General features: G+C 46.1%; 2 protein-coding genes across 5 annotated transcripts; one reads left to right on the forward strand and one right to left on the reverse strand.

The window, feature by feature from the left end:
- Positions 1-2,573: 2,573 nt before the first annotated feature.
- NUDT9 (nudix hydrolase 9) lies at positions 2,574-17,758 on the reverse strand. Of its 4 annotated transcripts, XM_030450406.1 has the most exons (9): positions 17,478-17,562; positions 16,958-17,110; positions 8,568-8,804; positions 7,051-7,146; positions 6,749-6,835; positions 5,400-5,511; positions 4,831-4,977; positions 4,578-4,662; positions 2,574-3,192 (listed from the first exon to the last, which is right to left on the reverse strand). In XM_030450406.1, exons 2-9 carry the CDS (start codon positions 17,050-17,052, stop codon positions 3,023-3,025), a joined length of 1,029 nt encoding a protein of 342 aa, XP_030306266.1. In that variant the 5' UTR covers positions 17,053-17,110; positions 17,478-17,562; the 3' UTR covers positions 2,574-3,022. The 4 variants fall into 4 exon arrangements, with proteins under 4 accessions (XP_030306266.1, XP_030306265.1, XP_030306267.1 ...); XM_030450405.1 differs by lacking the exon at positions 16,958-17,110 and having other exon boundaries at positions 17,478-17,758; XM_030450407.1 differs by lacking the exon at positions 16,958-17,110 and having other exon boundaries at positions 8,568-8,726; positions 17,478-17,655.
- On the forward strand, positions 17,681-25,822 carry LOC103536456 (estradiol 17-beta-dehydrogenase 11). Its single transcript, XM_008502620.2, has 7 exons — positions 17,681-18,482; positions 20,360-20,467; positions 21,089-21,220; positions 21,852-21,958; positions 23,307-23,444; positions 23,691-23,807; positions 25,696-25,822. The coding sequence occupies exons 1-7, from the start codon at positions 18,273-18,275 to the stop codon at positions 25,781-25,783; spliced, it is 900 nt and encodes a 299-aa protein (XP_008500842.2). The 5' UTR covers positions 17,681-18,272; the 3' UTR covers positions 25,784-25,822.
- The last annotated feature ends 447 nt before the right edge of the window (positions 25,823-26,269 follow it).

Below are 26,269 nucleotides of genomic sequence, written 5' to 3' on the forward strand. Positions count from 1 at the left end.
TGGGCAACCTGTTCTGGTGTCTCACCAGCCTCACAGGAAAGAATTTCTTTCTAAAAATCCACCCTTTTCAAGTTTAAAACCATTACATGTTGTCCTGTCACTACACACCCTTGTAAAAAGTCATTCCCCAGCTTTCTTGTAGGCCTCCTTGACCTTTTTTTCCACAGTAACCAAATAGGTTCAAGGAAAACTGCTGGTGGCTTTAGACACCTATGCCACTGGGACACTCTGCAGGCTTATCACGCTCAGTCTGAGTTAACTGACTTGCCCAGTAGCATAATGGAACTTAAGACTGCAGGAAGCTTCAGTTGACCATCAGGCATATTGAGAGAGACTTTTCTGAATGTCAAACTACCATAGGAGACAGGGAAAGAGTGCAACTTACCTTTGAAGCTAGAGGGCAGTAATCCACACTGCTTTCTGATCAAAAGACAAGCATTCAAAGAGGTAACTCTTCAGTTGTTTTTATAATACGAAACCCATCTATTTCTTCAGCTTGAAAAGAGGTTACAAGGAGTTTTCAGTGGTTACTCTTTGTGTTTGGAAGCCAGGTCCAGATGTTTGGAATTGCGGAGCCAAAATTGGGAAGAATGGGAAAGTGACCAAGGGGAAGAACGTTTGAGGTTTTAGGTGGTAAAGCAAACCCAGAGCCTGAATGTTGTTGGTGCTGCAGGGAGGGTTCCATGAGAGGGAATATAGAGGCTATGAGTCCTGTCTGGTTATCCCAATCCTTGGGGATAGATCATCCTTAGATATTTAAATAACATAGTTCAAGATAAGTTAGAGCCACAACAAAAAGGCCTGAAAAAAAAGACTTTCCAACACATCTAACTTGCACCAATACATGAGCTAACATCACCCAAGAAACATACTTTTCCAAAAGACAAACAAAAGAAATGCCACATTTGCTTGGTTATAAACTTTAAATAATCATCCAACACATTTCAGGACACAAGCAAGCATCAAGACTTGATTAGTAATATGCTGGGATACACAACGTAACTGCATTCAGCATACCATCTACACACTCCAAATGAAAACTGTTCACCAGAAAGCTTTCCTGGAAACATGACATTAAAAAAAACAAAGCCAAGTTCACTTAGCCTGTCAAGACAAAAAAAAAAAAAAAAAAGCTTTAAGACAAGACTGATGAGAACTGAAAAGATTCCTTAGAGAAAGTTTGCTTTCCAGGAAATAACATACTGGGTATATAAGCAATGTGGGGCTTTTTATTTCATGCAGTATGGTACTTTTAAAATTGAAATTATATTCTCCTGTTTTCATTATCATGCACTATGTTAAGCATTTCACAGGCAAACAGTAACTTTAAAGAAAAAAATTATACTATTTTGACATGCTACAGTAAAGTTGCCCTTCTAAGACATGATGGCACATTCCTTTGCCATATACTTAAAAAAGGGTCTGCTTTTGTGGTCATGCTTTCAAAACCCATCTATGCTGTTAGGGACCTGCTCTGCATAATGCATTAACTGCACATTAAAGTAATTAACTGCTATTAATTATAACCTGCCATTCTCAGTCTGCACACACCTAGAAAACTACAGATGTTTCCAACTGTTGCTCCGAGATAATCTTTCGTAGCCGCCTATGAAGCCGACATGAGTGACAGTGCACATCTCTCTCAGACTTTGTCCTTAGGCCTTAAATGCTGAGCATCAAATTTCTTAGCTGCCTCCATCTTTTCTCAGAAAAAAAATATACTCAAGTCATTTCACAGATCCCGTTTCCACAGACCATGAGTAAAAAGAGGTGGGAACTCCTGAACCAGGCTATGCCTTCTGCCCATTCTGAATTCCACAGATTCACTGGGGTCTTGATCTGGCCCTACCAGATCCTACCCAGTCTCCATCCTGAGAGACTGCTGAGAAGAGATCAATCAAAATCCTTTCTGCCTAAGCAACTACTAGTTCTTAGGAAGAAAGACTTTTGTATAAAACAAGTCTATGGAAGCTTCTACTGCAACAGAGAACATTTATGCTGTTTTAGTAAGACTACAGAAGTAATCAAATGTAGAGGAAGAGGTGAGCAAGGATTGAAATCAAATTTAATAACTCATAGTATTACTTTTTCCTTCAAAAGGAACAAACTAGTAAGTGTACAAGATTCCCAGAGTCCCTGTATAAACACACCCCTCCTCCAGATCTAATGAGCTAATTGGGAGGTAGGGATAGAGTTCAAAAGGGGAAAAAAAAAACCCACCATAAAATCATAATCATAATCATTCATTAGTTAGGCAGAATGTGGCTAACAGTCTCCTCCTGACTGCAAGTTACATTACCTACACTGTAAAAAGCCACCCCAGTTTATAAGATTACATACTAAGTCTTCTCTTCACAATAATTCTTTTTATGGTTGGAAGAGAGGAACCTCATATTCCAGCTTCCAAAATCAGTCATCAGGTTACATCCTCCAACAGTTATCTTTTTAGACAAGAAACACTATCAAATATTCAGATGTGAATACCATCCATACTGTGAATTAGAAAGCAACTAAATGTGAATACTGATCTCTCAAAATAGAAAACCATGGAAAAGATAAACAAAGTGAAAAAATTCAGTAAAGACAATGCAATTTATTATGCAGCACTTAATTTAAGTCATTATTCAAGTTTTCATCTAAGAAGCCTCACGTCTCTTGAAAGATTCATATTCCTGACAAGAAATCAGGGCAACAATAGAGAGCTATGGTGAAAAGCCTCTGAACTGCAACCAGTCAGAAACTCAGAGTTGTCACACAATTCTGCAAATATTATGAAATGGCTGAAAATAATGAAGATAAGAAAGAAAAACAAGGTAACAGCTCCACATTCAACTCATTTCATAATAGCTGAGATATCAAAAGAAGGAATCTGAAGTGTCTGAAAAAAACTCTACTTATCACTGCCAAGTGCTTTTGCCAGATGAATTTCATGTCGGTTTCACTGAACTGTCCTTTGAAAAAGGACAATGTCATTTGTTTGAAACATATTCTCTTCTTGGTATCCATCAGTTCTTTATTCAGATCACTCCTGGCATTCAGGTTCCTCAGTCCAGTGGGCTTCCCACCTCTCAGTCACAAGCTTAATGAAGTAGCTGTGATTGGCATACAGATTGAGCTTCTCACTGATATCAACCCATTTCACTTTTCCAGCATCATCACCTGCTTCCAGAGGCAAATTATCCAATGCCTCACCTGTTCACAAAACAAGAGAGGACATGCTATTGCATCATCTTCTCTGCTTTTTCTTTTCTTGCATCCGAGCAGTTCCATACATGGCTCCTTCACATACAGCAACCTTCACCTGCTTCTCAGAGAGACCAATTAAGTTGCTCACTGGATTCTGTGCCAGAACCTTTTCCAAACCTGCACTATTTTAAAGTAAATCTGAATGGCAGAGGTAGTGTTTACTCCTCGTCACCACCCCTAAGGTGGTGACCATCAGCAGAAAAACAAGTTGTGAGAAATTATGACAACGTGCAGTCACTGCCATAAGTTTAGCCAATCCCTCTGACTTCATTTTTGTTACTTTGTTAAGCTAACATTTGACTGCTTCCTTTCTCAGGTAAAATTCTACAGGATAAACTGAATCCTGAAACTTATGTATGTTTATAGAAAAACAGAACAATTAAAATTTTACAGTCCACAAACTCAAAAATTTAACTCAAGGAGGGATGGAGAAAGACTTCTGAATTGCTTTGCTAAGTTTCTTACTGTTTCCAAGACTTCACAGACTGCAATCAAAGAAATGCTTTAAAAAGTATTAGGACATGTATTAGAAACAAAGATCAGAGGACTGGTATCTTCACTTCTTTCTGGAGGCTGGCAAATCAAGACAAGTGACATGAGATCACTGGTATCAACTACCCAAAACACAGAAGAAACATCACTGTATGAAGTCCCCGACTCAAAGTCAGAGACACCTAACTAGATTGATTTATCTTAAAAAGTTAGAGATGAGAATCCAAGACAACAGATTCATCTAAGAATCAGTGATGTACGGCCATTCCTACGGATTTATAGAAGTAAAATAAGGTCCAACAATCACTTTGGCAAAGTAACCAAGGGCAATTGCAACACCAAAGCAATAAACACAGTGAAGATCTGCCAGCAGCCAGTGTTCCCAAAGCACACACTACCTACAAAAAGAAAAACAACACAAGAAACAGACCAGCCTCCCAGTGAAATTAAACTAACTCAAGACACACGCGGTGGTAAGACAGAACTCGTCCCATGCTCAATCTCCATACAAAGGCACATGGTCCATAGCTTAGAACTAACATTAAATAACATAAATAACATTAAATAAATGGCATTAAATAACATAAATAATTTTCAGGCAAAGTGCCTATAGTCCTTATTTCAAGACTGACAAAACCCAAATGAGAACAACTATCTGTCATGGCTGAACATCTTAGGAGACAAGAGATCCTCACATTCATTCTAGTTCTAGTCCAATACTTAACACATGACTAGCATGCACCCTCAGTTTCATTGCCAATCTCACCCCAACATACATCCCAATTTCAAACCAACATATAGAATAAAAGACAACTAAGAGCACATGTGGAGACACCCACCAGTTTCATCATGGTAGTTCACAGCCTCTGTCTCCATCCAGGCATTATCAGTGTTACGAGGGTCATCCACGTATCCTCTGTACACCTTAAGAACCCAAACAAACCAAAACAAGGTCATGTCACAATAAACAAAGCGGAATCAGTAAGAAGATTCTTACTTCCCTCTGACACATATACCCTTACAGAGTTTGCAGTAGTCCTTTCCATTTCCTACATGCTCAAGAGCCATGTAAACAAGTGACACAAAGCTCACCACAAAATGTTCCTCTCTGAACAGTTTGTGGAGTTGCTTCTCCAACTCTGCTTTCTCCTCTGGTGATTTCTGCAAGGAGTTCAAGGCCTCCTCCTCAAATTCCCGCTTCAAGGTAGCACTAATCTTCTCTCCTGGGTCCACCATCCCCTTAGAGAGAGGAGAGAAAAAAACAAAGGTGACTATCCCTCATATTCCACTTGTTATTACTGCCCTTTGACTGGCTCCAAGTATATTACACTCACCTAAAACATAATCTGGACATGGAACAAACTTTACACCTAGTTTTAAGAAGCAAGTACACATATCCTTCAAAATCTGCAGTGGGTTAAATCTTGCCTGCATTAGGCAAAAGACACGGTCAGAATTAAACAGAAATACTGCCTTGTAATGCAGAAACAGCAGAAGGCATCCCAGCACATGCCTGGGCAAAGCTAGTTCAAGGAGCGTTTCTCCTCAGCTCTGTAACAAAAGGCAGTTCAGCAAAAAGCATGCTTCTATGGTGTGCACAGGAGTTCACTGCCTTTTGTCCTTACCAGTGAGGAAATGTATAGTGTCTCAGGAGCTCTTACCCCTGGAATGGCCCACTCCCCGCAGTCTCTCCTCTGGATAGCTACAAACTGCAAGATGTTTTTGCCAGTAACTGGATGAGCAACTTTATTACCACTTCCATCCCTCTTCCACCTGCAGCAAATGACAAACAAGAACATGCTTTGGGGCTCCTTGGGACAAGGCCCTGGAAGAGGAATATCAAGGCACTCGTGCTGGCACCTGTGTGGGGCAAACACAGCACAACAGCCACAGAGGCAACCAGTGGGTGCTGCCCGGCAGGACCACAAGTGAGGGCAAACCCTGAGGTACTCATACACCTCCACCCACTCAGTGTCCTCAGCCACAAGGGCAGAAACTGCCCAGGAGCCACGTTTCAGTAGCCGTGCTGACAGCAGCAACTCCTCTGAGAGCCATGTCCAGCATCTCCTGCCAGCTGCAGTGCTCCCGAGCCGCACCCCCTGCTTCTCCATAATGAGAAGACCAGGGTCCTTTCTGTAAGAATGGAACCTACATGCAGGCTGCAGCCCCTCTGCTCCACACATGCAGCAGCACAAGGCCACAAGCACCCACCACTGCCTTCAAAAAATGAGGAAGAGCTATCAACAGTTTAAGCAAAAAGGTATCTAAGCAAAGACAAGAAAAACAGTGTTTCTTTTACTTTCAAGGAAACAAATCATTAGCATTGTCAGCTTTTTTTAAGAGGGGAAGAAGTAAAATGCACTAGGATGATTTTCACAATGGTTCCATCTTCCATATGACACTTCTTAGCTTGCTACCTGTTTATTACACAGTCTTTTCTGAATGCGTTGTGTAAAACAAGGAGTACGTACCCACAGCTCTTGCTAGCAAAACACAATTAAAACTGACAAAAGAGCCTATCCCCACCTTTTCCTGTAATATACTAGACAAAGTTTACAGAGCAAAAGAAAAACATTGGTTTTTGCAGTTAAGTCACAATGATAGGAAAACCCTATTCCTGCAAGTTAACATGCCTCACCTATGGCCTCTTGGCATATTACACATACAGTATCAAATCCTTTAGTTTTTGCACCTGCTACTGAAATTTTTTTCTATAGTGTATTTCTGTTTAATAATGCTGTCTGGGTCAGTTTCTTTTTTAAAATCTGCTTCCTTAACATTTAAGAGTCATTTGCTCATCACTAGCAGTGATGTCTTAACACTTTTTCAGAGAAAAAAAATAAGAAACTTTGAAATCTGTGATTCACAGATTCAGATACCCATATCTGAATGGGTTTACACATTGAGGAACACGCACAAAAGGCCCATAAAAAGTAATAGCCTGTCCAGAGATGCATGAAAAAGCAAAATGCTTAGTTTTATTCTTTACTGCAAGGCATCTGTCCCTTACCTTGTTACAACAGGATCAGCAGCATGGTTTGGTCCCCAGCGCCCTAACAATCCTCTGCCTGTGAGGCCAGTTCTTCCCACTGGATTTCTGAAATAAGTGGCACAGCACATTAAACATATTTACTTTCCCACATTCAAAATATGCTCCAAGTATTAAAAAAAAGCAGGTTTAAAGAGTACTCTACAGGAAAGTAGCTTGATTTTTTTCTAGCACGTAACATTGACCAAAACTGATAAACCTTTAAGAGCTCTAAGAAAACATCAATGAAGTGAATATGCAAAATAAAAAAACCCCACACTCACCGGGGCCTCCCATTTTCCACCACGTACAAGCCATTCAGACTTCTCCTCTCCACTTCCCCATCTCTCTCATTGAATTTGGGAGAAAAACCTTTATCACTACAAGGAAAAGCATAATTTAATAGAGATAAGTTATACAACACACCATCTCTCTGCTCCACAAAAGCTTGAAGGCCAGTGACCAGATCAGCAACACCCACCTCAAGCATTTTTAACCAGAATTTAGTTCCAAGCTGTCCCTTTTCCATAGGAGGCTATAAAGTCTCAACCTGTACTGTAAACCTGTACTCAACCTGATGTAAAGGTTCTACCTCATTCTGTAGACCCAGGTGTGCCTCTCTGATGTACCAACATTGTACCAGTTGAGATTTTCATTTAGACAAAGTGTTTCACAGGTATTCTTGTTAAGGTTAGAGAACACAGAAGGACATTTTCCACTGCTAAAACTAAAAAAAAAATATTTTGCTGCTTCAAATCAGAGCAGACATTTTTATTCTATATGAATCATCAGCATTTCAAGATAATAATCACTGGTTTTCAAAATCAGTAAAACCAGAAATGTCCTTTGTGCTCTCTAGAAAACCGGCAGAGAAGCAGCCACCTGCCTACAGAAGTGCATTTCCCTTGGCAAAAGCAGTTCGTCTTAAACCATCACAGGTTTCAAACTACTGACTAGCTTCTTCCACACATAATTTATTTGGGAAGTTAGACTAATACCTAAAAAATTATTTTGCATCTTCAAGTAGTATCATCATCTAAAACATTACCTGACACTTTCCCAACTATGCCTTGGCACATCAGCAGCCCAAGGGAGTCTGAGGAGTAGTGTGCTTTCCAATCAGCAGAACACTAAACCAAATTAAGAGCAAATAGAAGCAATGTTCACACAACAGTGGGACACAAGGAAGATAAGGCTGAAACCTCAAGCACCATTTACCTCTTATCTTTCTACACAGAAATGAATACACAGGAATCAGCATTTCACATTATTACAAGCTACACTACATTCATGCATCCAACCTTCTACCCAAGAATATGAGAGGAAAATGCATTCACAGAATCAATAAAAATGAACACACACATTCACCAAAAAGAATGTCATACATTTAAACTGTCCCGTTTCTTGAGAGCGCTCAGTTCAGTGACTACATTTCTACATTAATTCTTTTTTCCTCTTGTATTCAGTCCACAAATAAATAAACAACTATATTATGAAAATGTTCTTCCAAATTCTTAAGAACTTGAAGATTTTTCCCTAGCTTCCAACACAGAGAAGCAGCACTTGCACAGCATCAACAACTGTTAATCAACATTATTCCAATTAACACTACTCCCACCTCAATCACCAGCACAGTAAAATCATGTGTCAAACTGTTCAGCTCTCTAACCAGCCCTTTTCTAGTTCTTCCATATATCACTGTAGAACCACATGTCACTTAGCTGGTGATCTTATTAACTCAGATGCCCAGTATTTCCTGCTTCCACGTTCAGAGGAGAGAAGAGCCACAATTTCCACTCACTTGATCTGGGGATCAGCCCAGCTGGGTCCAGCCAAAATAGACACTGCAGTGTACTCCACAGGATTATAATCTTTCCACTCAACCAGCCAGCTTACTTTATCTTCCGGAACATGGCTACGCTCAATACGTGATCTTGGATATGGGGAGGTGAGAGCTTTGCTGTGAAAGACCTTTGTATTATAACTGTTGAACATGTTAAAAGGATGAAGACAGGACCAAGAGGCTGCAGGTGAGATACTGAAAGAAAAAGAAAAATAACCCACTTCATTCATTAGGTTTTAACCCTAGCATTTAATCCCAGATCTGCACAGTAATAATATAGTACATGGAACAGACTATAGATTTTTCCACAGAACAGCTCTCAGTAATATATTACTGCTTTTTTCAGACACCATGCAAATGTATGCTTCGGCCAACAAATTGTGGATTTTACCTTCAGCTTCTAGAAGAAGAGTGCTCTACTTGACACATACAAAGTTTTCATAGTGTGTGTAAGAAGCTATGAACCCAAACTATCATCCCAGACTGCATGGAACATGAACAGCTACTAATCATATACAAGGAACAATGCAGCAGGCAGGCTGCTTAAGCATTAAATGTCCCTGTGGGCACCTAATCAGCATACCAACTCAGTCTTACAAGAGTCCTCCACTCGTGCCCAGTACCCTGCAAAATTAAAGTAAATGCACCCAGGATTTAACAGCATCCGAGTAAGATGACAATGAGACAAAAAAATAGAATCATAGAATCATAGAATCATAGAATCATAGAATCATAGAATAGGCTGGGTTGGAAGGGACCTCAGAGATCATCGAGTCCAACCCTTGATCAGCTACCGCCACAGTCACTAGACCATGGCACTGAGTGCCATATCGAGTCGCTTTTTAAATGTCTCCAGGGACGAAGAGTCCACCACCTCCCCAGGCAGCCCGTTCCAATGTCTGATCACCCTTTCCGTGAAAAAATTCTTTCTAATAGCCAATCTGAACTTCCCCCGGCACAATTTAAGACCATGCCCTCTTGTCTTTTTGAGAGTTGCCTGGGAAAAGAGACCAACCCCTGCCTGGCTCCATCCTCCTTTCAGGTAGTTGTAGAGAGCAATGAGGTCTCCCCTGAGCCTCCTCTTCCTCAGGCTGAACAGCCCCAGCTCCCTCAGCCTCTCCTCATAGGATCTGTGTTCGAGTCCCTTCACCAGCTTGGTTGCCCTCCTTTGGACCTGTTCAAGGACCTCAATATCCTTCTTGAACTGAGGGGCCCAAAACTGAACACAGTACTCAAGGTGTGGCCTTACCAGGGCTGAGTATAGGGGCAGAATCACCTCCTTGGACCTGCTGGTGACGCTGTTTCTGATACATGCCAGGATGCCATTGGCCTTCTTGGCCACCTGGGCACACTGCTGGCTCATGTTCAGCTTCCTGTCAATCCAGACTCCCAAGTCCCTTTCTGCCTGGCTGCTCTCCAACCACTCTGTCCCCAGCTTGTAGCGCTGCATAGGGTTGTTGTGGCCAAAGTGGAGGACCCGGCACTGGCCTTGTTGAAGCTCATCCCATTGGAGTCAGCCCATCTCTCCAGTCTGTCCAGGTCCCTCTGCAGAGCCCTCCTGCCTTCCAGCTGATCAACACTTCTCCCCAGCTTGGTGTCATCGGCAAACTTGCTGATGATGGACTCAATCCCCTCATCCAAGTCATCAATGAAGATATTGAACAGGACTGGGCCCAGTACTGATCCCTGGGGGACACCGCTGGTGACCGGCCGCCAACTGGAAGCAGCCCCATTCAGCACCACTCTCTGGGCCCGGCCCTCCAGCCAGTTCCTAACCCAGTGCAGAGTACGCTTGTCCAAGCTGTGGGCAGCCAGCTTTCTCAGGAGGATGCTGTGGGAGACGGTGTCGAAGGCCTTGCTGAAGTCCAGATAGACCACATCCACAGCCTTCCCCTCATCCACCAGGTGGGTCACCTGATCATAAAAGGAGATCAGGTTGGTCAGACAGGACCTGCCCTTCCTAAACCCATGCTGGCTGGGTCTGATCCCCTGTCCATCCTGCAGGTGCTGTGTGATTGCCCCCAGGATGATCTGCTCCATAACCCTGCCAGGCACTGAGGTCAGGCTGACAGGCCTGTAGTTTCCCGGGTCTTCCTTCCAGCCCTTCTTGTGGATTGGCGTGACATTCGCCAACTTCCAGTCATCTGGGATGTCCCCAGTGAGCCAGGACTTCTGGTAGATGATAGAGAGAGGCTTGGCGAGCTCTTCTGCCAACTCTCTCATCACCTTTGGATGGAGTTCATCTGGTCCCATAGACTTGTGGGGATCCAAGCAGCCCAGTAGATCACTGACAGTTTCCTTCTGGATTGCAGGGAGAGTGTTTAGATTCTTGTCTCCTATAGGCTCCAGAAGCCAGCTGTCATCAGGATAGCCCGTTTTACTGTTAAAAACTGAGGCAAAGAAAGTGTTAAATACCTCAGCCTTTTCTTCATCTTTGACAATTACATTCCCGTCCATGTCCATTAAAGAATGAATGTTTTCCTTGCCCCTCCTTTTGCCACTGATGTATCTGTAGAAGGACTTCTTGTTATCATTCACAGAGGTGGCGAGATTTAGTTCAAGTTGTGCCTTTGTGTCTCTAATTTTTTTCCTACATAACTTAACTGTATTCCTGAATTCCTCTTGAGTAGATAACCCTTTTTTCCATAACCGGTAGGCCCTCTTCTTTATCCTAATTTCCTTCAAAGTCTCTCTGTTGAGCCAGAGTGGTCGTCTTCCCCGCCGGCTCGCCTTTCGGCACACCGGGATAGCCTGCTCCTGAGCTTTCAAAACTTGCTCTTTGAAGAATGTCCATCCCTCCTTGACCCCTTTGTTTTCAAGGGCTGTTTCCCAGGATATGCTCCGGACTAGTCTTCTGAAAAGGCCAAAATCTGCCCTCCGGAAGTCTAATGTAGAGGTTTTATTGACAACCCTCCTTGTGTCCCTGATTATTGAGAACTCTATTATTTCGTGATCACTAAGTCCCAGACGCCCTCCGACCACCACATCCCTCACCAGCCCCTCTCTGTTTGTAAAGAGTAGATCAAGTGGGGCTCCATCCCTGGTAGGCTCATTTACCAGCTGCATCAGGAAATTATCCTCAATACACTCTAGGAATCTCCTAGACTGCCTCCTCTCTGCTGTGTGGAATTCCCAGCAGATGTCCGGCAGGTTAAAGTCACCCACGAGAATAAGGGACGACGATTTTGAAACATGTGCCAGCTGCTTGTAGAAGAGTTCATCACCCTCATCCTCCTGGTTGGGTGGTCTGTAACAGACTCCCACCACAGTATCAGTCTTGTTGGCCTTCCCCCTGATTCTTACCCACAGGCACTCCACCTTATTATCACCTACTTCAATTTCTGTGGAGTCAAGAGACTCTCTAACATACAGGGCTACCCCTCCACCTCTTCTACCCTGTCTGTCCTTTCTGAAGAGCCTGTAGCCACCCATTGCAGCACTCCAGTCATGGGAGTCATCCCACCACGTTTCCGTGATAGCGACTACATCATATCTTTCCTGCTGCACGGTGGCTTCCAGCTCTTCCTGTTTGTTGCCCATGCTGCGTGCATTGGTGTACATGCATTTCAGCTGGGCTGCTGATTTGTCCCTTAACTTGCGCTGTCCACCCTTGGGCTCCTTTCCGGAGGACCTTGTTTCAACCCCTTCCCCCTTCGAACCTAGTTTAAAGCCCTCCTTATTAGACCCGCCAGCTTGTGGGCTAGAGTCCTTTTTCCCCTGTTAGATAGTTGCAGTCCAGCTGAAGTACAAAGGTGATTAAAAAAGACTTCAAGGCACTGGGCCATTTAGTTGATGGGTCAGGAGCACAGGTGGTGTTCGCCTCGGTTCCAGCAATAGAAGATTTAAATGAGAACTAGGAAAACTAATCTGATCAATAGGTGGCTGAGGGATTGGTGCCACCGGCGGAACTTTGGGTTTTTTGACCACGGGACAACTTCCGTACTACCTAGTGTACTCAAAACAGATGGACTTCACCTAACTAACAAGGGGAAAAGGACTCTAGCGTATAAGTTGGAGAGGCTCATAAGGAGGGCTTTAAACTAGGTTTGAAGGGGGATGGGGTTGAAACTGGGCTCTCCAGAAAGGAGCCTAAGGGTGGTCTGCCCAAGGTACGAGACAAACCAGCAGCCCAGCTTAAGTGCATGTACACCAATGCACGCAGCATGGGCAACAAACAAGAGGAGCTGGAAGCCATCACGCATCAGGAAAGCTATGATGTAATCGCTATCACGGAAACGTGGTGGGATGACTCCCATGACTGGAGTGCTACTATAGGTGGCTACAGGCTTTTCAGAAGGGACAGGCAGGGTAGGAGAGGCGGAGGGGTAGCCCTATATGTTAGGGAGTCCCTTGACACTGTAGAAATTGAAGTCTGTAATAATAAGGTGGAGTGCCTGTGGATCAGAATCAAGGGGAAGGTCAACAAGGCTGATATTGTGATGGGAGTCTGTTACAGACCACCCAATCAAGATGATGAGGATGATGAAGTATTCTACAGGCAACTGGCGGATGTCTCCAAATCGTCATCCCTTGTTCTCGTGGGCGACTTTAACCTACCAGACATCTGCTGGGAACTCCACAGCACAGAGACGAAGCAGTCTAGAAGATTCCTGGAGTGTATAGAGGATAATTTCCTGCTCCAGCTAGTAAATGAGCCCACCAGGAATGGAGCCTCGCTTGACCTTCTTTTCACAAAGAGAGAGGAGCTGGTGGGAGATGTGGTGGTCGGTGGTCGCCTGGGACTTAGTGACCATGAAATAATAAAGTTTTCAATATTCAGGGATACAAGGAGGGTCGTCAATAAGACCTCTACGCTGGACTTCCGAAGGGCAGATTTTGACCTCTTCAGAAGACTTGTTCGGAGTATACCCTGGGAAACAGACCTTGAAAACAGAGGGGTACAGGAGGGTTGGTCGTACTTCAAGGAACAAGTTCTGAAAGCACAGGAGCAGGCTGTCCCAGTATGCCGAAAAGCGAGCCGGCGGGGAAGACGACCGGCCTGGCTGAATTGGGAGACTCTGAAAGAAATTAGGGTTAAGAGGAGGGCCTACCAATTATGGAAAAAAGGGATAACTACTGAGGAGGAATTTAGGAATATTGTTAAGTCATGTCGAAAGAAAATCAGAGACAAAAAAGCACAATGCGAACAGAATCTCGCCACCTCTGTGAAGGATAACAAAAAGTCCTTCTACAGATACATTAGCAGCAAAAGAAGGGGCAAGGAAAATATCCATTCTTTACTGGACACGAGTGGGAATATAGTTGTTAAAGATGAAGAAAAGGCTGAGGTATTTAACACCTTCTTTACCTCAGTTTTCAGCGGAAAGACAGGTTACCCTGAAGACGGATGGCTTCTGGAGCTCATAGAAAGTGACATGAATCTAAACAGCCCCCCTGTAATCCTGAAGGACACAGTCTGTGACCTACTGCGATGCTTGGATCCCCACAAGTCTATGGGACCAGATGGGATCCACCCAAGGGTAATGAAAGAGCTGGCAGAAGAGCTCGCCAAGCCTCTCGCTATCATCTACCAACAGTCCTGGCTCACTGGGGACATCCCAGATGATTGGAAATTGGCGAATGTCACGCCAATCCACAAAAAGGGCCGGAAAGAGGACCCAGGAAACTACAGGCCCGTCAGCCTGACCTCAGTGCCTGGCAGGGTCATGGAACAGATCATCCTCAGTGCAATCACACAGCACCTGCAGGATGGGCAAGGGATAAGACCCAGCCAGCACGGTTTTAGGAAGGGCAGGTCATGCCTGACCAACCTGATCTCCTTTTATGATCAGGTGACCCGACTGGTGGATGAGGGGAGGGCTGTGGATGTGGTCTACCTAGACTTCAGCAAAGCCTTTGACACCGTCTCCCACAGCATCCTCCTGAAAAAACTGTCAGCCCGCAGCTTGGACAGGAGCACCCTGTGCTGGGTTAGGAACTGGCTGGAGGGCCGGGCCCAGAGAGTGGTGCTGAACGGGGCTGCATCCAGTTGGCGGCCGGTCACTAGTGGTGTCCCCCAGGGATCAGTGTTGGGCCCAGTTCTGTTCAACATCTTCATTGATGATTTAGATGAGGGGATTGAGTCCATCATCAGCAAATTCGCAGACGACACTAAGCTGGGGGGGAGTGTTGATCAACTAGAAGGCAGGAGGGCTCTGCAGAGGGACCTGGACAGACTGGAGAGTTGGGCTGATTCCAACGGGATGAGGTTTAACACGGCCAAGTGCCGGGTCCTGCACTTTGGCCACAACAACCCCATGCAGCGCTACAGGCTGGGGACAGAGTGGCTGGAGAGCAGCCAGGCAGAAAAGGACCTGGGAGTCTGGATCGACAAGAAGCTGAACATGAGCCAGCAGTGTGCCCAGGTGGCCAAGAAAGCCAATGGCATCCTGGCCTGTATCCGGAGCAGCATTGCCAGCAGGTCCAAGGAAGTGATTCTGCCCCTGTACTCAGCCCTCGTGAGGCCACACCTTGAGTACTGTGTCCAGTTCTGGGCCCCCCAGTTCAGGAAGGATATCGAGGTCCTGGAGCAGGTCCAAAGGAGGGCAACCAGGCTGGTGAAGGGACTCGAGCATAGACCCTACGAGGAGAGGCTGAGAGAACTGGGGTTGTTCAGCCTAAAGAAGAGGCGGCTCAGGGGAGACCTCATCGCTCTCTACAACTACCTGAAAGGAGGGTGTAGCCAGGTGGGGGTTGGGCTCTTTTACCAAACGACTTTCAACAAGACAAGAGGGCATGGACTTAAGTTGTGCCAGGGGAAGTTTAGGTTAGATATTAGAAAGAATTTCTTTACGGAAAGAGTGATCCGTCATTGGAATGGGCTGCCCACTGAAGTGGTGGATTCTCCGTCCCTGGAGATATTTAAAAAAAGACTGGATGTGGCACTCAGTGCCATGGTCTAGCAACCGCAACGGTGGTTCAAGGGTTGGACTCGATGATCTCTGAGGTCCCTTCCAACCCAGCCAATTCTATGATTCTATGATTCTATGATATGCTGAAATTCATCCCATAGTCAAAAAACCCAAAGTTCTTCCGGTGGCACCAGTCCCTTAGCCACCTATTGATGAGATATGTTTTCCTGCTCCTCTCCTCATTCATCTGCTCTAATGCAGGGACTGAGGTGAACACCACCTGTACTCCTGATCCACCAACTAATCGACCCAGGGCCTTGAAGTCCTTTTTAATTGCCCTAGTATTTCTTCCATTGATATCGTCACTGCCAGCCTGGACTACCAGCAGTGGGTAATAATCTGAGGGTCGAATTAGTTGAGGGAGTCTCTTAGTAATGTCCCTCACCCGGGCGCCAGGAAGGCAGCATACCTCTCTGTGGGATGGGTCTGGTCGACATATAGGTCCCTCAGTTCCCCTCAGAAGGGAGTCACCAACTACGACTACCCTTCTTCTTTTCTTTGTGGGTGAAGTTTTAATCTGGCTGCTAGACAGGGGGCGAACAGGAGACCCTCTGGACAGATCGTCCTCTTGTCCGTCCTCCTCTTGATCCTCTGGGTCTAGGGCCTCATATCTGTTCTCTATGGGCACCTGGGGGGATGGTGGGGGTTGGGGGAGAATTCTTTTGCCTTTCCGGTGGGGGATCTGTTTCCATTCTCCCCTATCCACCTGGTCCGCATCAGCTGCCTGATAGGAGGGGCAGGGCTTTACCGTATCCTGTTGCATTTCTAATGCAGTCGAAAGGGTGTGACTCCACCAGTCAATTTCCCTTTCGCTATCCCTAATACTTCTCAGTCTCTCCACCTCCTCCTTAAGCTCTGCCACCATGCTCAGCAAGTCATTGACCTGCCCGCATCTTACACAGGGCTTATTTTCACTGTCCGCGGGTGCTAAGACGAGGCTTAAACATTCGGCACATCCAGAGACTTGAACAGCTACATCCATTTTTTTGTTCCTCTTAAGGGATTCTGTCTGTATGGACACATCCTTCTTCTTGACAGCAACAGTTTTTGCTTTTTTGGAGACCATCCTGCTCGCTCTGCCTACGCGAACTGCCTCGCTAACTGCTGCTTCACTTTCCTGTTTGCCTGCTCCTGTTCGCCGCGCTCCGGGTCGCTGGCGCTCCCAGAAACCTCTTAAATACCTTCTCTCCGGTGTGGTGGCCGCGCCCTTCACAGCCCTTAACAGCTGATTGGCCTCACCAAAGACCCTCTAGCTGAAAGTTGGGCAGCAGCAGTAGCAGGCTCCCAGCAGCCTTATAAAAAGAAAAAAGCAACTCGTATATAAACCCTGTTATTTCAGTCCAGATGTGAATATTATTAGCTATATTAGATTACAGCTAATAGAACAGGCCAGGCTTCTTCAGAAACAGCAGTTACAGTTCTGACCTCCTCACTCACGCTATGAAAACTTCAGGTGTATCCAGAAGAGGTTCTGCTTCACACTGAAGCTGAGAAAGCATCGGGCAGAGTTTAGGACGCGTGTGCTGCCCCATTCACACCTCATTGTCAAGACACAATTGAGCTCACAACCCCCCTTGAGGCTCATAAAATCTGTAACAGAGATGGAGGAAACAGGCATAACTGATAGGGTACAAACCACCCCAGGCAGGCCAACATCACATCACTTCTGCATTTTTCAATAACTGACTCACTTTAGTTTTCAAGGACACCGTGATTTTTACTTCTACGATATCCAAAAGGAGCACCCTGAGCTACGCAGCACCTCCCGTACCAAGCTCCCCCCTCAGCTGGCAAGGCAGCCGAGACCTTGGCTCAGCAGGGAGGTGGCTGCTCCCCGGGGAACAGGGACCCCTCAACGGGGCCAAACGCCGCAGCGTTACGGCTTCAAACCCCGAGCCTCAGCAACCCCAGCCCGGCCTGCCCGCCGCCAACCTTTAACACCAACAGGCCGCGATACCTGAGAACACAGCGGGGAGGCCGGGCGGACAGCACAAGAGTGACAGAAAACACGGCGACTGCCCTAGCGAAACCGGACACCGCGGCAGCAGGCAGGGCACCGGTGAGAAACATCGACGCCGACACAGAGTCCGCTGCGGCAGGAGTAACGCCCGCCTCAGCACTCCCACGGGCCTAAGCCACAGCGCATGCGTAAGGTGCGATCTCTGGAGTGGCAGGGCGCCGCAGCCTGCTCCCAGAGACCGCCCCTGCCGGATCCCCGGCAGCGGCCACCGGGCTCCCCGAGCACCGCGGAACGCCCACTACCCGCCCCGCAGCCGCCCACGGAAGGCTGCGCACGCCCCCTCTGCCCGGGTGGAGCGCCGCCAACGCACCCACGGAGTGACACGGAGTGCGACCAATCGCGCCCAAAGGCTGCCCTACGGACCCGCCCCCTCACAGAACACCGCTCTCTGACTGGTTCCTGCGCTCCGGCGAGATGCAGCAGCGCGTAGGGTGTCTCTGACCGCTGGTGGCCGTCGCTCCTCGCAAATTGAACGCGAAGAGGCTTCGGCGATCGCGCTCTCCGCGTTTCGCGGACTCCCGTGCGGAGAGAGGAACCTGGTGGTTCCGGGTCGGGCGACCCGAGGAGTGTCGCGGCGAGAGTGCGGTTACTGCCTGTGCGGGACTGGACAAACCGGTGCGGAGCTGCGGAGCTGAGCTCTGCATCCCGGCACACACTGGCCCGACTCGCTCCCGCTGTCAGACCCTGTAGGTCCCAAAAAAGTTGGGCAATCAGAGGGCTTTCAGAAAAGCAATGAGCCCGTTTCTGGATCTCCTCCTGTTTTTGCCTACGCTCATCTACTCCTACTTAGAGGCGTTTGTGAAGCTTTTTGCCCCCGTGAGGAGGAAGTCTGTCAGCGGAGAGCTCGTTCTCATCACGGGTGCTGGCCATGGCGTGGGGAGAGCGACTGCCTTCGAGTTCGCCAAGCGCCGGAGCAGACTGGTTCTGTGGGACATCAATAAGGTAACAGTACCATTCGTGTCTTGCCTTGTTCCCCTCCGGGGCCACCGGGTCTCTAATAGTCGCACAGATCCACCCGCACCGCCTCCTTCCCCCTCCGTTCCCACCGGCTCCCATCGGGAGTCAGGCAATGCCTGGGATGCTGAGCGCCGGGAGAGCGCTTGGCCCCGCTCGTACCAGAGGACGCAGGTGCCTGGGTCCCAGAGTTGCCGGTGCCGATCAGCGGGGGAGCAGGCACGGCTCGGCGGAGAGGACCTGCAGGAGGGAAGGCAGTGGTCAGCCAGCTGCTGTTGGAACCACTGCTGGGCTGGCAGGAGAAGGCAGGCTGGGGCCAGAAGCTGTTTCTACAGAGAAGCAGGTTTGCCTCATGCTAGCGGTCTCTGCAGCCTCGGGTGCTTGGCGCACGGTGCTGGAGGATGTGTCTGCTCCTCTCGGCGGGCATCGCTGCTGTGAGCTGGTGTGAGCCTTGCTGCCCTCTGGCGCGGTGACACGAGCACGACGGCAACTTGGAGACGTTCACACTGGCTCTGGAGCTTTGTTTCGGCTACATTGCCGAGAGCTCAAAAAGGCCCTGGCAAGCGCGGGATGGACAGCTACAGACACGCAGAATTTTGTTCAGGGGGGATCCTGGCAAAGTGCTGTGCACAGGAGCTGTACACAGCGGGCGAGTGACTGGGCAGCAGGAAAGGCTTCTGACAGTGGATCAGAAACTACAGAGGAGATCACCATGTAATCCTAAAGCTGCAGAAAAACCAAAGCACCATGAACAACAAGAATAACCCAAACAAGACAGGCCTTGCCTAAGGGGATGCATAAATAGGGAGGATACTGGCAAATGTCTTCAGCATCCATGCTACCCATTACAACTAAACCCAGAGTTTGTGTGTGCTTGTGTTCAAGCACCATGTCCATGTTCTTCAAGAAAAGTATGACTTGGTCTGAGGGACAGAGAGGAGAGCTGTTTGTGGCACTGGTCTCCTGATGTGTAAAGGGCTGCTGCTAAGCAGAGTGCTGGCCATGTTCACTGGAAGGGAGGAAGAGGGAAAATGCTTAATAACAAGTAACCGTTTCTGCTAGGAAATACGTTTTATGGGTGGAGACAGGCAGGCACAAATACATATTGCCAAGGGAGGAAGTGGATTGCAAAGATTGCAGGAACAATTTAGACCACAGTCAGAAACAGCATGCCCCTGTTGATACTGCTTTGCTGTTGATTTTGCTGCAGGAAGATGGGCTTACTGTTTCTTTCAGTCTCCTATAAAAGATGGATGCCAGATGCTCTTCACACTACTGGTCACATTCAGCAAAACCTCCAGAATATTTAGCCAAATGATGAAATGCCTAGACTACATGAATGGAAAAAAATGTGGGTAAATTAGAATAGCATTTTCATATTTTGACATTCTTCTGGCATAGGAATAGATGTTCTGACACAAGACATGAACTGAGACTTCACATTTTGGTTGTTACTGAGAAAGAAAAAACAACAAAAAAACCCCAGCAGCCCAAGCTGTTTCCAGGAAGAAGTGCTTGGGCTCTGGCTTTCATCTGGAAATCACAGTTCCAGCCCTACACTGAGACAGGAAATGTCCACCAATGCTACGTGTGCTTTACCAAGGCAGAGTCCCTCTTGGTGCCTCACTCCCTTCTTGGCAGTCACTCCTTGCCCGTCTGGAATTTGAGGTTGGAATTCCAGTCCTCCCACAGGCCTGAGACACAGCTGTTTCTCTGGTAGCCGTGAACTGCTGAGGGGCTTGGCAGGGTTCTGCTATCAGGACAGAGTATCAGTTCAGCCTCTCCCTGGTCTGCTGCAGTGCCAGAGCAGCCCCAGGTGGGCAGGGGACAGGTGGCACAGGTGTCTCTTTTTTTGCCTCTGACAGCATGGCGTTGAGGAGACGGCAGCAGAATGCGAAAGGCTGGGAGCCACTGTTCAAGCCTTTGTGGTGGACTGCAGCAAAAGGGAGGAAATCTACAGTGCTGCAGAGAAGGTATGGTAGCAGGGGTACATGGGAGGGATTACGCAAAGGTGCTCAATTTTCAGAAAAGTCAGGAAAACCAAGAGGTGTTGTACGCAAGTCATGCGAGCCCTTGCCATCTCGCCGCTTGTTGCTGCTTTCTGTACAGAGGGTGCAGCAGCACTTCAGAGATCACAGCCAGCCTCATCTTGTCTTGTGAGGCTCCAAGGAGTCATGCCTCATTGCCAAGTTTGTTCTTTAGATTTCTGGTCCCTGAAGGAGCCACTGCCTTTTAGTTTTCTGAACAGCACGCAGACAATGCTGGGGACATTTGAAACATTTGATTTTAAAGGACAGGGTCCAGCTGGCTCAAAACAGTTTGTACATCCATAGTCCCAACAGGGACTACATGGAACATGCTGTGTCTGTGGGCAGTGTGTGGGAGACTCTAAATACTGGCAGTAATTAAGGGAGAAGCATCAGCTCTAAGACAGATTTCATGGTACTACTTGCACAGCACCTGCCAGATCTGGAAAGGTGCCATGATCTTCCTCTCCCGAACAGAATCAACGTTAAGAATTGCTGCTCACCTTTCCCAGCCTTGCATATTTTTGATAATGGATGATGTGAAGCTGTTTTTCTTCTATCCAACAGGTGAGAAAGGAAATTGGGGATGTCACCATCCTGGTCAATAACGCGGGTGTGATTACAGCTGCTGACCTGCTCTCGACTCAGGACCACCAGATTGAAAGAATGTTTGAAGTCAACATTCTTGCTCACTTTTGGGTAAGGGCCACTACCATCTTCCAACCTACATTTTGGACAAGGGGGCATTGTCAAGGAGTCATATTTGGCCTAACAATTCTTTCCAGCTACTAGGCTACTTTCTCCCAGTGTTCTCCCAGCAGTGTCAGTCGAGGTGACACAGCTGGGCCCTATGTGAGCTGGCAGGCCCACTGCAGAGCCCTGGGGCAGGGCTGGAATTACAGAGTTGGAGGGTTTCAGCTTTGCAGGGCTTGTTTGCAGCAGAAGAGAAGACACACTCTGATGAGGGTTTTACTGTACATGCTGGGGTGAGACTGTAAGCAATGCCACTGACACCTGAGACATAAAAAGCAGCATAGGAAAGATGTGAGTGAGAATCAGCCTCTGTTCAGTTGGCTTCCCAAAACTTTCCTTTTTCCTTTTTTTTCCTTTTTTCTTTTTTCCTTCATTGCTCATAGCTGAGCAATGAATAGGTATCTCCGGGGCTCTCAGAATCTGAGGTGCTGTGCAGCATGCAGCAGTAGCAACAGCATTAGTCCCTTAATTAATGATAGTCAGGGTCAGTGTTGAATGTGCGTAACAAAACATTGTTCTTTTTCCCCTTGTCCCGCCCCCCCTCCACGTTTACATCGTGGTTAAACTAACTTGCAAGACCACAAGAGCTTTTCTGCCAGCCATGATGAACAACAACTACGGTCACATTGTCACAGTGGCTTCAGCAGCAGGTCATTTTGTGACTTCTTTCATGGTGTCTTATTGGTAAGTGATTTTAAAATCAGCCTTCCTAATTTCTCTTTATTTTTGATTGGCCCTGCTCCATCAGCAAGCAGAGAGTAACCAAAATGTTTCTCTCACTGCATATGGTTTGTCCAGGGGACAGCTGGAAAAAACCTCAACAGCCAGCACTTAAGAATGCCTGGAGGTTCCCACCAGTTTGCTTATTAGCTCTGACCGAAACAGGAGCAATGCTTGTGTGAGGGAATAGCCATGTGACACATCAGCTAATGAAAGCTCCTTTTTTCTCTCTGCACCAGTCCATACTTTTGCATATCAAGAAAGGTATCTCCTGCCCTTCTTTGTAGAATGCGGTGCTTCTGTGAGTAGCTGTGGTGTCAAGTTAACCTGTAAGGAGTAGCTTTTGATCCTTCTACCACTGTGGTAGTTACTAGTGTATAGAAACACTTCTGCCATCATGAGATAAAGTTGCTTTTTGACTATAAAGTTACCTTTCAGAAGGTAAACACATGATCATACTCACAGTGGTGTGAGCAGCTGGCCTGATGCAACTAAGAGGCTGATGCCTTGCCTATTTCTGTTAGAAGCAATTGCAGCATGGTGCATGAACAGAAAAACTAATAGATTCTGTGTTATTATTCTGCATCAGATCCAGCCCTCTGTAACAGTGGCTCCAGTGAGAACACTCTTCCCCTGGGATCACTCCTTCTCAGAGAGTCACTTGCTATTATCAGTGTGAGAACTCCCCAGCCAGGGATTTCACTGGGACAACACTATCTAAATCAAAACAGTCTATCAGCTGATCCTCTAGTTCTGCTTTCCTTGAATTCATATAGACTCCTGTCCTGCACCAGTTTCTGTGGCATTAATTTTCTCAGTTTTGCAAGCATAATGTTCCTCTACTTCAAAACTCACGTGCAAGTATCATGAGATTCTCCTGTGCGGTTCAAGAAATGGTAGAGGGCCATTCTGCATTTCTATTCTGCTTTTGCTTCTTAATTTTACTGTCTCGGGCTGCATATCTTCTAAGCTTCTCCTCGGGTGTGTCCACTGCTTTCTGCACATGAGGTACCATTTTCTAAGAATTCCTGACATTCATCTGTCAGTTGCAACTAAGATGACATTTTCCAAAAGACATCATGAGGTCTTCATTCTTCTGACTCCCCAAAGCAACAGCAGCTGATCCATCACTATACTCTGGCACAGGGAAGGGTAGAATTAGTCTGTGTCCTGCCTCTCAGATAGAGTACTTTTGGGTTATTTTGCCTACTAGTCACTACCATGTGGTCTTTTCCCTTCTTCCCATTTGCCTTTGCAGAAAGCTAGAAACTGTATTTCTGCCTTCTCATTTGTGGTTTTTCCCCTCCTGCAGTTCAAGCAAGTTTGCTGCAGTTGGATTTCATAAAGCTCTGACAGAGGAGCTGTCTACCCTGGGAAAGGATGGGATAAAAACTACATGCCTTTGTCCAGTCTTTATAAACACTGGATTTGTCAAAAACCCCACTACGAGGTAACTAACAAAAACTCTGCTTTCCTGTCCTTCCTTTGTTGCTTCAAGGCACTGCACATTAGCCCCAGCTTCAGGCCTTTGATATAAAAAATTGTGCAGTTGGCTAAAGAAAATCTGTGGTGTCATTTAACATACAGAATGGATGCATTTGAATTAGCCACGTTTGTGCAGATGGGAAGTATCCTACATCAGCTGGTACTTCCCATTCTACCATTGTAGCTCTTACATGTATGCTTTTCTGTGTAGGCTTGGAAGGATTTTGGAGACTGAAGAAGTCGTAGAGGCTCTGATGGAAGGAATATTGACCAACCAGAAAATGGTTTTTGTTCCACCACAGCTGAACTTTGCTCTACTTTCTGAAATGTAAGTTGAAAATAAAATAAAGGGGGAGGGAATAACAGTCCTCAAATTTCTAACATCTGTTTGAAGATTAAATTTTATTTTATTCAAATCTTTAGTTTGCACTTGTTTTAGTAAAAGATATGGAATGTCACCTGGACAGCAGAAGTTCACACTCAGTCCCCTTTTATTTATTTTGTCGCGTTTTCAGTGTTTTACATCACTATATTCATCACTCCAGATTTGACATCTGTTACCTGCAGTAACTAGAAAATAAGTAACTGTCTGCAGGAGAAAGTATTTTTTTAACCAACCACCTACCTGAATTATTTTAGTATGAGAACACATAGCAAGGTTATAAAGTAGCAGTCTTTTTTTGTAATGACAACAGCAGACATCATACAGAAAGATTTTTTGAGCCCTCCTGTAGGTCTTTGTGGTCCACTTTCTGCAGCTCAGTGCTCTCAGTAGAGAGCTCAACTGCTCTTCAGGCTGAGATGGAGGGAAGGGGAGAACAGGAGAACAACACTTTTCTTAGGTTTGGAAACAACACTTTCTCTGAACCAGCAGCCCCAGCATTAATTCCAGAAATATCTAGGGAGTGGAACATCTCCCTTATGAGGAAAGGCTGAGGGAGCTGGGTCTCTTTAGTTTGGAGAAAAGGAGACTGAGGGGTGACCTCATCAATGTTTTCAAATATGTAAGGGGTGAGTGTCAGGGAGATGGAGTTAGGCTCTTCTCAGTAGTGACCAGTGAAAGGACAAGGGGTAATGGGTGTAAATTGGAGCATAGGAGGTTCAAGTTGAATATTCGAAAAAATTTTTTTACTGTAAGGGTGACAGAGCCCTGGAACAGGCTGCCCAGGGAGGTTGTGGAGTCTCCTTCACTGGAGACATTCAAAACCCGTCTGGACACGTTCCTATGTGATGTACTCAAGGTGGCCCTGCTCTGGCAGGGGGGGTTGGACTAGATGATCTTTCGAGGTCCCTTCCAACCCCTAGGATTCTGTGATTCTGTGATTCTGAGAACCTGCTGTTTATTTTTGTTTGTTTCTTCATGTCAGCACCAAAGACTGTGGTCACAGAAGCTGGGAAAGTTGCTTCTAAACAGCTGTACTGCTTCTACCTGCCATGTAAAGGAAGGTTTTTGCTCTTACACATCTTTAATATCCAGCATGGCTGCTCTACTGAGGAGGTGTTTTTACCAGTGCTCAGGTTCCAAATCTGGAATTCACATAAAACAAAACAACCTAACTGTTCATTTAACTTCTACAATATGTCATTAAAAAAAAAAAGAAAAAAAAAAACAAACCACAAACCACCTGGTAATATCTTGCTTGAAAAACCTGATGCCAAACAGTGTCAAAAAGATTTTAAGTATTTTTGCATTCAAGAGCTGCATGAACAGTGCAAGTCTGCAGAAGCAAGAAGTCAAACCTAAGTGCTTAAGGCCCTTAGGGCAACTTTGCTTTTTTGTCTTAATTTGGGGCGGGAGGACACAAAAAAAAATATGACTCATAAGAGAAGTAATCCTAAGAAATGAAACTGCAGCTCAGTTTTAACATCTCATCCTTCAAAAGCCCTGCTTCTTTCAGAGCATAAAACACTCAGTACACAGCTATCTCAATATTGAACCATCCTGGATCCTGCGGTAATACTGCAACCCAAACACTTCCTGGTAGATAAGTTGGCCTTGGAACTGTCATGAAAGCGATGGGGGGGAAGGGAACTAAAACAGACAGAGATTGATGAGGGTTCTCTCTTCTCTGGAAATAACATCCTGTTTAAGTCTTAGTATCATTCCATGTGTGTGCACAAATTCTGCAGACCAGCTCTTCCCTCACCTGCAATGCCACTCTTTTCCATACTTTAAGTTTCTTATCCTACCTTTAGTTACATGTTTTCTCTTTCAGGTTGTTCCCAGAACGTGCGGTGAAAGTTCTGAAAAAGCTGACAGATGCCAAGTTTGATGCAGTCGTTGGGCAAAGAAGAACACAGTGAAAAGCAAAAACTGATTGTCATTTCCCAGTGGCATGAGTGAAAAAAAAAGTACACGAGTACATAGCTAATAACATGCTGCACAGGAACAATCTTGGTGTGTTGCAAAGCTGACACACTTCTTACATAGCACAAGAACTCACACAGAAATTCTAGAAGAATCAGAAGAAGAATCACAGAAGAATCAGCCCAAGCGAACTGAAAAACCTCAGACCAAATTTCTTCACAACGGTGACATAACCTTTTGCAGCTTAACCTCCATTACAAGCAATCACAGTCATCCGTGCACACCTGCTGTTGTTTTAGCTTGTTAACATTTGCTGAGCTATTTTACCTGCTGTAAAATATCTCTCTGTAGTCACACTGGTGCAAACTGTTTCTCCAGTATGCTGCCAGAGGCCTTTGCAACAGGCACAGAAAACCAGCAGACTTTTACAGCTTTTACTGCTGCAGATAACACAGGCAAAGGAAGAAGCACAGCTCTATGAA

The sequence above is a fragment of the Calypte anna genome, chromosome 4B, assembly GCF_003957555.1.
Source record: "Calypte anna isolate BGI_N300 chromosome 4B, bCalAnn1_v1.p, whole genome shotgun sequence".
Lineage (NCBI taxonomy): Eukaryota > Metazoa > Chordata > Aves > Apodiformes > Trochilidae > Calypte > Calypte anna.

What these genes read in the sequence shown, in the direction of transcription:
- NUDT9 (XM_030450405.1), bottom strand. Translation starts at nt 17,590, where the DNA reads ATGTTTCTCACCGGTGCCCTGCCTGCTGCCGCGGTGTCCGGTTTCGCT. An exon ending in GTGGAAAATGGGAGGCCCCG is followed by an intron (nt 6,836 to 7,050) that starts GTGAGTGTGGGG and finishes CACTTATTTCAG; the next exon opens with AAATCCAGTGGGAAGAACTG. An exon ending in TCAGAGAGGAACATTTTGTG is followed by an intron (nt 4,663 to 4,830) that starts GTGAGCTTTGTG and finishes TGGGTTCTTAAG; the next exon opens with GTGTACAGAGGATACGTGGA.
- LOC103536456 (XM_008502620.2), top strand. Translation starts at nt 18,273, where the DNA reads ATGAGCCCGTTTCTGGATCTCCTCCTGTTTTTGCCTACGCTCATCTAC. An exon ending in TCTACAGTGCTGCAGAGAAG is followed by an intron (nt 20,468 to 21,088) that starts GTATGGTAGCAG and finishes TCTATCCAACAG; the next exon opens with GTGAGAAAGGAAATTGGGGA. An exon ending in TCTTTCATGGTGTCTTATTG is followed by an intron (nt 21,959 to 23,306) that starts GTAAGTGATTTT and finishes CCCCTCCTGCAG; the next exon opens with TTCAAGCAAGTTTGCTGCAG.